Source organism: Phyllostomus discolor, chromosome 1, assembly GCF_004126475.2.
Source record: "Phyllostomus discolor isolate MPI-MPIP mPhyDis1 chromosome 1, mPhyDis1.pri.v3, whole genome shotgun sequence".
Classification (NCBI taxonomy): domain Eukaryota; kingdom Metazoa; phylum Chordata; class Mammalia; order Chiroptera; family Phyllostomidae; genus Phyllostomus; species Phyllostomus discolor.
In genome coordinates, this window is record NC_040903.2 from 29,962,415 (window position 1) to 29,975,519 (window position 13,105).

The 13,105-nt window shown below is 36.3% G+C and overlaps 1 protein-coding gene across 2 annotated transcripts in view; it reads left to right on the forward strand.

The window, feature by feature from the left end:
• The window catches only part of SLAIN2 (SLAIN motif family member 2), a 75,585-nt gene that overhangs the window by 31,744 nt on the left and 30,736 nt on the right, over positions 1-13,105 (forward strand). For both annotated transcript variants that reach the window (XM_028505750.2, XM_028505749.2), the window contains exons 3-6: positions 5,077-5,241; positions 6,951-7,112; positions 10,465-10,824; positions 11,260-11,397. In XM_028505750.2, coding sequence (XP_028361551.1) covers positions 5,077-5,241; positions 6,951-7,112; positions 10,465-10,824; positions 11,260-11,397 — 825 coding nt within the window. The remainder of the gene's footprint in view (positions 1-5,076; positions 5,242-6,950; positions 7,113-10,464; positions 10,825-11,259; positions 11,398-13,105) is intronic.

Here is a 13,105-nt window from a genome sequence, read left to right on the forward strand (position 1 = left end):
TTAGAAATATGTAGGCAGGCTAGTAAACAAGCTAGTATTTCACAATTAGAAACAGCTGGAAAATTTCTAACATTTCAGTGAAATGATATTACTTAGACATTTATTTTAAATATTTTTAGGAAAAATTTTCCAGTACTTAGAAATAATGTAAATACATTTTACAATTTAATTAAAATTTTTTATCATTCAAAAGTATATGTTCATAGCCTACCATGTGCTAGTGGTCATTGTTCTTATTTCTGAGGCAATGAATAAAATAGATCAGAAAGTCCTGTATTTCCTAGAACTTACATTCTATTAGAGGAAGCAGACAATAAATAGATAAATAAACATATAAAACGGGGGTTGGCAAACTTTTTTGGTAAAGGCCAGATGGTAAGTAGTTGAGGCTTTGTGGATTATGAGGTCCCTGATGTAGTTACCCACCTTTGCCCTATTGCACCAGAACAGCCATAGATACCACATACATGAACAGGTGTGGCAGTGTTCCAATAAAACTTCATTTACAGAAACAGGTGGTGGGCTGGATTGGCTCACAGGTGTATAGTTCACCAATTCCTGGTTTAAAACATCCCAAGAAATGGGAACTTAGAGGAGAAAACCAATTGTTGCACCTCAAAAATAGTGATTTGAGTGGCTTTTTATTTTATTATAAAGGGTATTAAAGTTAATAGGAGTATATAAGAGAAGCTGTTACTGTTGAACCAAAATTAGATGTAATCAAGTACTCAATCTGTTTTTTTATAGCCATATATGCACATTATATTCATAGCTGCAGCTCTATATCTGTATCCATAGAGCTGTAGCTATGAATATAATCTATATTTAAAGGAAAAATAATTTGACTATTTCAAGTTTGAACTTTGTAGTCCTAAACCCCCTTTTCCCGAGCTGCAGGAGAGATTTTTTTAAACATACTTTTTTGATAAGGCAAAGAAAGCTTCTTGGCAGAACAGTTTCTGCTCCATCACATGCAGCCTCTCCGCAGTGCTCTACCACTTGTCCCTACAATGTCCTTCTCTTGCGTTTTATGGGGGTGCATTATCTCTTTTATCTTCTCCTACCCTCCCTGCTGTTGTCTTTCCTGTGGTCTTTGAATATTCTTCCTTCTGCCCCCTTTGTGTGCGTGTACATGTGTGGTAAAATTTACGAAACGTAGAATTGTCTACTCTAACCATTTTTAAATACACAGTTTAGTGGTGTGAGGTACGCCCACATTGCTGTGCAACCATCACCACCATCCATCTCCAGAACTTTTTCATTATCCCATTCTAAAATACTGCACCCATTAAAGTTTGCATCCCTCCTATTCCTACCCATCTGGCCATTGGTTAAGTTTAGGGTTACCCAGGTGTCTTCTTTTGCCCCACTTCTCTCTGTTTTTTATATGATTTTACCCATTCGTATGGTATTTAATATCACCTGTATTCAAATTAATCTTATTCATTCCTGTTTATATTCAATTAATATTTATTGAGAGCCTGTTAATGTATGAGGCTTTGGGGAAAGGATGGGGGATACATGATGAGTAAAAACACTGTCTCCATTCATGGAGTTGATCATCTAGTAGGGGAAATAGAAATACAAATAATTATTTTAACTGTCAGTGTATAGTTAAGGAATGGTATACATTGCTTTGAGAAATAGGAATTTTACCTCAGGAAGTGATGTTTAACCTGAATCCTAAAGATTCAGAAAAATGTAATGGGCTAAGGAGAAAGGTGAGAGTGTATTAGGGTGTTCCAGGTAGAAAGCAGCATGTGCAGAAGCCCTGTGGGAGGCCGAGAGAGAGCAGACATACAATGAGGAACTAGAGCAAGCCAAGGTGGCCGGGGAAGAGTAAGGGAGGAAGCAATGTGAGATAAGGCAAGAAAGATGTAGAAGCCAGACTCTGTGAGATTTTGGACTTTACTGTAAAAGCAAAGGGAAGATATCAAAGGGTTTAGTTTAAGGGTGTGGTGTGTAGGGGTGGGAAGAGACAAGATTTGCATTTTGATAAAGTCTTGCTTAGCTACAGTATGGAGAGTAGAGTGGAGAGAGCTGAAAGGGAATGTGGAATGCTCTTAAGGGCGATGGATGATGATAGCTGGGCGGTGTGTGTTGGGGCAAAAGGGAGCTAGTGGAGATGAAAAGATGTGGGAGTAAAAAGGAATGAACCAAATATGAGGAAATGAGGGAAAATAGAGTATCAACAGTGATTTCTAGGTTTCTGGCTGTGTGACAGGATAAATGTTATTTTGAAACAGGGACCTTGGAAGAGAATTCGAGTGGGAAAATTTGAGTTTGGATGTGGACGTGTTGGCCCTGGGGCACACTCGCCATACCCACAGGGGAGACTGACTGGGCAGCGTATGTGGAGCTGGAGCTCAGGAATACGTAGGACTGAAGATACAAATAATGAAAGGAGTGTTTGGCATATAGATAATAATTAATGTTGTGGAAATGAATGAAATTTCTCAGGGAAAAGAACGTGGTATACCAAGTGAGAAGATAAAAGGGCTGATGACTTGAAATGCTGGTGATTAAATAACCAAGTAAAAGAGAATGAGTTTCCAAGGAGATGGAGGAATAAAGAGACAGGAAGAAGCTAGCAGCCCCATTTCTGCTCAGGTTAATACTTCTGAGATCATCCCACTTCCTGCACCCTGAATACAAATAAAATGTGGTGTGCTCTCTCGTAGTGAGTATGTATAGAACTACTCTGACTTCCTGCACTATCCAGTAAAACAGAAAACATATGTTTTTCCCAAAAGTACTGTTCTGCCAGTATTCAAACCAGTAACTTCAGAGTCATCTTATTTTTTTCCTTTAGTAATCCTTTCCAATTTTTAATGTCTATCATTTCTTATTTTGTCACCTATACAACCTACTTCAGCCTAACCTATTCAACATCAAAATTTCCATTAATTTTTTTCCCTAAAGTAATTCTATCATATCATTCTTGCTCCAGAATCACTGATGGCATCACTGTTGCTATTGAATGGAGTTCAGACTCCTGAGCACAGTGTTCAAGGCTCTCCGTGACCTGCGCCTGCTGGGTGTTCCTGTTCTGTCCCTCGCCGTGTGCTCTACCTCTCCAAATCACTCATCCCACTCCCTGAACACACTGTGCATTTTCAAGACGTGGTTTCTGTTCATGTTAAAAACACAGACGAAAGCACATACTTTCCCCACATTCAGCCATGGGTTAAATTATTATTTATTCTCTCAAGACTGCAGCAGTGCCTCTCCTTCCAGAAAGACTTACCTAGCTTCTCTCTATTATGTTAACTTCCTCCTTCCTCATAATTTCCACAAACCTTTGTACCTTTATTATAATACCAATTTTCATTTTGTCTTGAAATTATTGTTTCTGTCTGCCCCCACTCCTTGGCTATAAGCCTCTTGAGAAAAAGCACGCGTCACCTTTGTCTCTGTTTCTACACAGTGCTGTGCTGATGGTCAGAAATACTAAACAACTGGATTTTAGAATAGGGTAGAAGAAAGAAATACTATTTTAAGTATTTTTCTTGGATATAATTACACTTGATATCTTGCCATATTTTTATGCTACTTCTATTTTATATGCATAGCACTAAGTTTTTTCTCTTGTTGGCAGAAATATCCTTCTTAGGCCGGAAAATGGTGGCGTGGAGGGACTTTAAAAAAAAGAGAGTGAATTCTCACATGTTTTGATGTTAACCTAGCCAAATAGTTAATGTTGCTTTTTATTTTTCAAAAATTCAAGTTTTGCCTGGCTGGTGTGGCTTAGTGGTTGAGTGCCGATCTGTGAACCATAGGGTCGCAGGTTTGATTCCCATTCAGGGCATATGCCTGGGTTGCAGGCCGGGTCTGGAGTGGGAGGTCATGTGAGAGGCATCCGCATATTGATGTTTCTCTCCTTCTCTTTCTCCCTCCCTTCCCCTCTCTAAAAAATAAGTAAATAAAATCTTTTTTTTAAAAAAGGAAAAACAGCCCTGGCTGGCGTAGCTCAGTGGATTGAGCGCGGGCTGGGAACCAAAGTGTCCCAGGTTCGATTCCCAGCCAGGGTACATTCCTGGGTTGCTGGCCATAACCCCCAGCAACCGCACATTGATGTTTCTCTCTATCTCTCTGCCTCTATCTCTATCTCCCTCCCTTCCCTCTCTAAAAATAAATAAATAAAATCTTAAAAAAAAAAAAAAGGGAGCCCTGGCTGGCATAGCTCAGTGGATTGAGCGCGGGCTGGGAACCAAAGTGTCCCAGGTTCGATTCCCAGCCAGGGTACATTCCTGGGTTGCAGGCCATAACCCCCAGCAACCACACATTGATGTTTCTCTCTCTCTCTCTCTATCTCCCTACCTTCCCTCTCTAAAAATAAATAAATAAAATATTTAAAAAAAAAAAAAAAGGAAAAACAATGCCACATTTAAAAAAAAATCAGGCTTTGAAAATGTTATTTTAAAAGCTCATTATTAAGTAGTTTTTATATTTTAATTTTTTAAAACTGTTTTATAAGATTTTATTTTATTTCTTTTTAGAGAGGGAAGGGAGGGGGGGAGAGAGAGAGAGAGACAGAGACATCAACATGCGGTTGCTGGGGGCTGTGGCCTGCAACCCAGGCATGTGCCCTGACTGGGAATCGAACCTGCAATGCTTTGGTTCGCAGCCCCTGCTCAATCCACTGAGCTACACCAGCCAAGGCTTTCATAATTTTTTTTAAAGCAATATAGTTTGTTATAGAAAAATATAAAGTACAAATATGCTTTTACATTCATTTTATTTTTCAGGGCCATTTGGGGTTGATTCAGTTGGAGTAAACTTTCCAAGAAGATATAAGTAAATTCACTTAGTGGTTAATAATTTGTTGAGGAGATATTCTTTCTATGATATTATTTTGTTGTTCACTGTGACTACTCTTTTACTTGCATAACACAATTTAAGGTAATGAAAATACTTTGTTGGAATTATTAATATATGTTCCCCCACTATTATAAGAATGTTTCTGTATTGAGGTAGATCATTACTTAATGAACTTCCTAATAGGAAAAACTTTGTAATAAAATTTTAACTTTTTTGTAGTTAACTAAATTTGATTTCCCCTTCTCATTAATGCAGCTCTCAAGAGGCAGAACTTATATAATAATCCTTTCAACTCCATGAGTTACACGAGTCCTTACAGTCCAAATGCAAGTAGCCCGTATAGCAGCGGTTTTAATTCTCCGTCCTCAACCCCGGTGCGACCTCCTATAGTCAAACAGCTAATACTTCCTGGAAATTCAGGTAAGAATTGAAATAGAGTGATTAAAGAATGGTTTTTAAACTTACTGCCCTATCTCAGAAAATACCTTACTCATCTGTAGTTCAAGTTCTTTCATTTGTGAAACTTTTAACTGATGAGAGGAAATATCATTGAGGAGCTACTTGGCACCAGATACTGTACACAGGGATACAGATAAGCCAGTTTATATCTATGAGGTTTTCTTTAGCATGTACTTAAAAATTTTTAAAGCTGGCTTCATTAAGTAGGATCCCAAGCTTGATTATTATAACTGATAGATACCTATTAAATAGTTTGCTTGGGCTGTAAAGAAGCTACAGAGTTAAAAACTTTTTTACAGGATTTTAATATTGATATTGCAATTAAATAACTATAAAGCTCTATGTGAATGTGTCGAAAGAGTGTTTGGAGCTCTAAATGAAATGGGAGGGATACATTGCTGTAAATTGGGGAATGAATGTTCTGTTTTGGTTCTGTGACTGAGCTGTTACTCTTTGAATTACTGTTTGTTAGAATTCACTCATTCAGTTACTCTTATTGCTACTATCGTTACGGCGAATTATTGTAACTTCCTTAAAAATTAAAGTATCCTTAACCATCTCACATTTTGACCTGAGTGCTACCTAGACTGACGACTTTGTTGACCCTGCTTGTTTGCTTTGCACATAGGTTGTTACTTGCTACATATTTCAGACGTTACTGTCATACTAAAAAATTGAATCTGCTATATTTGTTTAATATAAATAATTTTATTCAGGCACTGTTTGAGCCTAACTTTTCTATTCCTATTATCTTCTTGATTATATGAACATTAACTATTTCATATTCTTGCTCTTATGTGCCTTCATGTTGGAGCTTACAGTGAAAAGTTCTGGAAAACAAGCATTTCAAATAAATTAGTATTAGAAATAGTAGTGACACTGTTATGATTTTATTATTCTCCACTAGAAGTTGATCTGATGAAAGCATTTCCTTAGAAACAAATTAGACTCTTTTGGATATGTATATATTTTACCCCTCTGGCCTGTCTTCTGTCCCCCTTTTGGTTTAGAATGACAAAATACTTTCTTTATGTAGTCATTTTCCTCACCTCATCTTTGTGCTTCACTCTTACATTTCCAAGAATTGCTTAGATCATTATTACTGGTTTGCCAAGGGAATTTTGTAAACATGGCATAATGGAGGAGAAATGAGCTAGTGTTCCTTTTTTGGTTTGTTTCTAACTTTCTAAGGAATCCTGATTTTCCTCAAATTACAGTATTCTGGTTTAGGAAAAACAGTTACTTTTATTCAGGGAAAAAGATGACGATACTGGCTAATGACTATGAATTTGGAAAGAGGAGAAAACACCACATCATAAATTGATCTATTTATAGAGCAGTGTCATTGGTTATCTTGTAAAAGTTCAAATCCTCTAACATATATTATTGAAAACTACTTACCAGGAATTGTTGAAAGCTTAACTGTTTTATAAGGGGATAGATAAGTTATAGTTAAAGGAAAATGTTTTGTGCTTATGCCATAATATATTTAGGAATATTCATAGCCCTCTTTATTCTTAATAAGGTTAATTTTTATTCAGTATTTGAGAATTTTGTAAGCAGAGCAGAATAATAATGAACTAAATCAAAAGATATAATATCCAGTTAACTATAACAGATGTTTATTCAGTTTTTGTTTCACCAAAGTTTGAATTTTTTTCTTTTTTAAGGTAATTTGAAAAGTTCATCAGACAGAAATCCTCCACTCAGTCCTCAATCCTCAATAGACAGTGAGTTAAGTGCTTCAGAATTAGATGAAGATTCAATTGGATCCAATTATAAGCTAAATGATGTAACTGATGTGCAGATTCTAGCTCGGATGCAGGAAGAAAGTAAGTATTTTCATTGCTAAAGTTGAGGGCTTTCATAGAACCTAATTTTGTTGTGGGTATTAAATATGTCTTAAAGTATTGAAAAATAATAGTGTAGAAAGAATAGAAATGTTAAAATTTTAGAGGCTTATTCAACATATGGACTTACTTGTTCATTAATTTGTTTCCAGAGTCCGTTTTATATAGAGCATTTTGCTATGCGAAGAGCAAAGACAGGCCAGTTTCGCTCTGCTTCCATGACTGGCAGTCACACCCTGCATGTCACTCTGCACTGGAACTCACTGGTGTAGTTATTACTCTATTACTCTGGGTTTTCTTAATGTAGACCATTATGTCTCAACCTTTTTTTCATTGTTGGCCCCGTAAGGTGCCTTTTTAGATACTTTTCCCCTTTTTTTTTTTCCATCTCTCTCTTTATGAAATTTTAATACTACAAATGTACTGTCTGTCTCTTTATATACTATGAGGAACACAATCTATTATGGCAGGGATGTCAAACTCATTTTCACCAGGGGCCACATCAGCCCCATGGTTGCCTTCAAAGGGCCGAATGTAATTTTAGGACTGTGTAAATGTTACTACTCCTTAACAGTTAAGCGAGAGCTTGGCACTGCTACCGGGTAGAAACAAGGTGCCGGGCCAGATTCTGCCCATAGACCTTGTGTTTGCCACCTGTGTATTATGGTATCTAAGATTTTTTCACATCCTCAGAACCAATTTTAACTCCCTTGGGACAAATGTTCCCTCCCTTAGAATGTATGGTATAGAACATAAAAAAGACCTTTATGAGAACTTTGGCTTTGTTACTTTAAATAAAGCATGTGATGTTGCTCTGCAAAGTGGTCCTTGTATCTTTTTAGGTCACAGACACCTTTAAAAATTCAATAAAAATTATGTCCCCTATCATTCTCAAAATGTATATAAGCACACAGTATTTCATACTATTTCAAGGGTTCATGGATGCCCTGACTCTCATCTGGATATAAGGTGGTAGTTACAATATTATTCTTTCCTATACATTTTATTGTAGATACCATGGGCTTAACTGTGAAATAAGCAGTGTCTCTAAAGTTGTCCCTTTAACCTCTATGATAAAAAGATCCTTGAAGCACACATTTCACAGCGACAGTGGACTGAGGGTAATGGAGCATTGCTATGATTTAGTTCAAAAACGTTTAGACCCTTTTCTGTAAATATATAGTAAGTTTTATCAAGTTATAACATTTATTAGAAAACTGCAGAATGTTTCTTACTCTGCTGATTCATTTCCCACTTTCATGCAACTTCCCTTAGAAAGATAGGGAGACTTGATGCTTGCTGTATTTATAGAAGCTAATAACATGTAACTCTCTTCTTCTGTAATTTCATGTAACACCTCCCTCAGTGTGTGGTCTGGTCAGCCAGTGAGGGGCTAGTTCTTGTCATGGATGTGAAGGGAGAAAAAGGATGCTGCCCAACTGTAACTTAGGGTAAACTCACCAGTGCTTTCTTTTGGACATCCTAACCGCTCCCACCCCCCCCCTCCCGCCCCAGTATTTTGTTAGAAATGCAACCATTTGCTATAGCTTCATATTGTGCTTTAGTAACAAGTAAAAGAAATTTTAGCCTTACTTTAATAACCCTTTCTAAGCCATCTGCATGCACAAATATTTATTTCCCTAGTGAATAAAAAAAGGATACCAAAAATGTGTGTGATTTCTCCTTGAAAACACCAGTTGTTTTTTTTTTAGGAGAATGATTTTCTTTTTTACAACAACATTTCTCCAGGTTTTTTGGTAATAGAAATGTAGAATTACAGATTTGGACTCGCCTGGTTAAGCCCTCTCGTTCTAGGATGAGAAACACACAGTGCCATAGTGATTATGACTTACTTAGGCTCCCCTTGTTAGTGGAGGGCCTGCATTGGGACTTGGATTTTTCCTTTCCAAAGAGCTCTTTTCACTTGTCTGTTGTCTTTAGTTCATTGCCATGTTTGCTATTGTAAGGCACTAAGTAACTAGGTGGGCCCTGGGAATCTGATTCCCTGTGTGCTTCTCACCCACTGCTTTAGAGAACCATATTGACAGCACTTCCCTTATACAGTAGTTCCCCCTCAGTCCCACTTTCAGCGGGGCAGGCTCTCCAGGACCCCCGGTGGATGCCTGATACTGTACATATGCTATGTTTTTTTCCTATACATACGTACCCATGATAAAGTTTAATTTATAAATTAGGCACAGTAAGAGATTAATACTAAAATAGAGCAGTTATAGCAATATACTCTAATAAAAGTTATGTGAATGTGGTTTCTCTCACACACACAGAATATTTTATTGTACCGTATATACAACATATACAGTCGACAAAGAGATGATTCACATCCCAGGCAGGACTGGGGCGGTGTGATATTTTTTTATGCTACTTTGAACTGCGTAGAATTTAAAACTTAGGAATTGTTTATTTATGGAATTTTTCATTTAATATTTTCAGACCATAGTTCACTGCGATTAACTGAAACCACAAAATGTGGAACTGTGGATAAGGAGGGACTGCTGTATGAATATGTAACTTAAAAGTTGGAATACTGTTCTAACAGGTCTTTTAGACTACACTGCTAATAGTTAGCAGGACTTGTTCAAAATATCTAAATTCCATCTAAAGATTTTATCTGGATTCTATGTAAAATATCTAAAATTTTTTCAAGTTGTAATTTTTTTCTCGTTAATATGCTATTAACAATTGTTCTTATTCTAGAAGTTGTTATATTATTTAATGCAACCTTCTAAGGTTGCTAGGGTGTTTCTGGAGGTATCAGGATACATAAGGGACTCCTTTGAAAAAATTTTTTCGATGATTTAGAATTTAAGATCATTTTATTGAAGCTTCTTGGGTTATGAAGCAATGGAAATTTCACTTACGCCCAAATACTGAATCCTAAGGGTAGGATAGAAGTTTCCTTCATCAGCTTCTTGGATATGATTAACCCAAGGAGTTGGTATCTAGGGAGTTTATTTACTCACTGTATATTCTTTACTGGCTGAACAGTAATTGCTTCCTTTAATGTTAATCTTAAACTTGGATTACTGTTTTTAGGAGTAGAAATATTTTTAAATTTATGGTTCTGCTTGTAATATAGATTTCAGATTCAAGAAGAAATGCTGAAATTCGGCAAAGATTTATAAAATTTCATTTTAAAAATAACTTTTTAGATGTGATTTATGCATCCTTATGGGAAGATGTCTAAGTTGATTCAGGTGGAGGGTTTTACTTTATTTGAATTTCTGAGTGATAATCTTTTGTTTTTAAACCTTAACATATTTGAATGTTGACAAATATAACTAAAGAAATAAAATTACACATTCATTACCGTCAGGTCTTCGGCAAGAATATGCAGCCACCACATCTCGGCGCAGTTCTGGTTCATCTTGCAATTCTACAAGACGGGGTACTTTTAGTGATCAGGAACTTGATGCACAAAGTTTAGATGATGAAGATGACAATATGCATCATGCAGTATACCCTGCTGTTAACAGGTTTTCACCATCACCACGCAATTCACCTCGACCATCACCTAAGCAGTCACCTAGAAATTCACCTCGTTCACGATCTCCTGCTCGGGGAATAGAGTATAGTAGAGTGTCCCCACAGCCTATGATTAGCCGCTTACAGCAGCCTCGCCTTTCACTTCAAGGCCATCCCACGGATTTACAGACAAGCAGTGTGAAAAATGAAGGTAATCAGAATGTTCCTGGAAAAAATTTTGCTCCATATTTCAGTGTGAAAGTAACAGTTTTTACCAAGGTTTTCAGATAAGGTAGACCAAGAATATAGTTAATCATTTTATTCATCGTGAATCAATACAAAAATAAAAGAAAAAATAAATTTAATTTTACTTGATTTTGTTTGCTTTGCTTTGGTCCACTCATGAAGTGACCTGTATATAAATTTTTTATTTAAATAAATAATTTCTAGTTCATTTTAAAGTTTCTCTTACTCCATTCACTTATAGAATCCGTGTTGAGTTGTGTATTGTTATAAGATATGTACTTCTTGTTACCTCTTCTAAAATATACAGAATGCATAAATAATTTGATGTTTGAATGCTGATTAATAGTTTTCTTTTTCCATCTGAAAAAAGCCTTTTTTAACTAAAATTCTGTTGCCACAGAAAAACTAAGACGCAGTCTTCCAAACCTATCCCGGACATCTAATATACAAGTTGACTCAGTGAAAAGCAGCAGAAGTGACTCCAATTTCCAAGTGCCAAATGGAGGAATACCTCGCATGCAACCTCAGGCTTCAGCCAGTAAGTAAGCTTTCATGTTATAAATCCTAGCTTTGTGCTCAATAGCTGTGTTAAACTAATAAGTACAATGTAGTGGTTATTACTTGGTATAAGATGATCATAGCTCTATTGTAATTTAAAAGTTGTCCCTGTTAGATACCCAGTTATATTAATACTTATGCTGTGTGAAACTGTCCCCCCAGATTTTAAAATAAGCAAAGTCTAGCTATTTAATATATGAATATACAGGGTCAGGCTGAAGTAAGGCCTGCTTGAGTGTAGTTGGTAGGGTAATAATATGGGTGTAGTAATTTATAGTTTTAATTTGAACGTTTCACCTAAAGTGTTCTATGGTATGCTTGGGTGTGATATTGTTATGTCACAGAATTACATGTTTATGATTTTGCAGTAAAAAGGCATTATTTGTGCTGAACCCTGTATATTCCTTAAAAGCCTCACATTCTGCAATACTGCACATTATAAATGACAGGATTTGGGAGGTGGGGGACAGTAGTTCTAGAACAGACCACTTAAAACTCAAGCAGTTTTCTTACTAGAGCATTAATAATGACAACAGTGATCCTATTAAAATACTAGCATAATTAAAAGCATGTAAATTCTTAATAAATAAATACTCCAGCAAATATAAACTTCACTTGTAAAAATAGTTGAAGGTGACTTGATGGAAAGGGAGGGTTGAGATTGTTGAATTAAGGAGACATATGCAACATAAACAAAGATCCAAGAAAATAATGCTGAAAGAACTTCTAAGAAAGAGTGGCCAGACTGAGCCAAGAAGTGATGTGAGAGTAGATGGGCACTGTGTACTTAATGTACAAGGTGATTTAAAAAGAATGAAACACTTTCTAAAACGTACTGCTTGTCATTTAGATGGTAGCGAATCCAGTTTTAAACAGTCACAGTTATTTCTACAATCTTAGAAATGCTCAGTATTCATGCCTTGCACCCACAGCTCAGGTCATCAGTCCTGTTGTCTGGTCCATTCCGTTCCTTTGTGGCATATTCCTGTCACTGTTCGCTGTGATTGTGTCTTCATTTCCTCAAAGCTGTGAGGGAGAAGATACAAACCTGACACTGTTGACTGTCTTTTCACTTATGACTAGTTTATTGAGTAATACAACTTTGAAAGCATCTGATTCTTTTTTAATTCCCTTGTACTCTTCCTTGGTTCTGTTGTGTTTAGCTGACTTTTTGTGTACTTTGTATTAAGCTGCTGTTAATTGGTGGCTTGAAAATCAACAGGCCAAGAAAAAATACATTTAAATCCAAATGACTTTTGTGAAAATATTGATAAACTTTCTTATTTACCAATTGCACTTGATATCATTTATATTACAAAAAGTTTCATTGTACTGGACATGCATAATCCTGTTTAACCCTCAGACCAGTTCTATGAAGTGGGTCCAATTATTAACACATATACAAATTAGGAAGGTGATGCTTTGAGTAGTTAAATAATTTATCTGTGATCTTACAGTTTGTAAGTAGCAAGTTAGGATTCAAACCCATGTTGATTCTGCTCAAGGTCCCAAGTCTACATTGAGAGCTGTTACATCCGTGGTTTAGTACTAAGACAAAAATTACCCAGAAATACTATTTCTGCTTTGTTCTAAGATAAACTCTAAAAATGTAAAGCACTGTGGAAAATTGTTACCCGGAGATTTGTGTGCCTCATTTGATTCTTTATGTACAAAAACATGTCTGTACC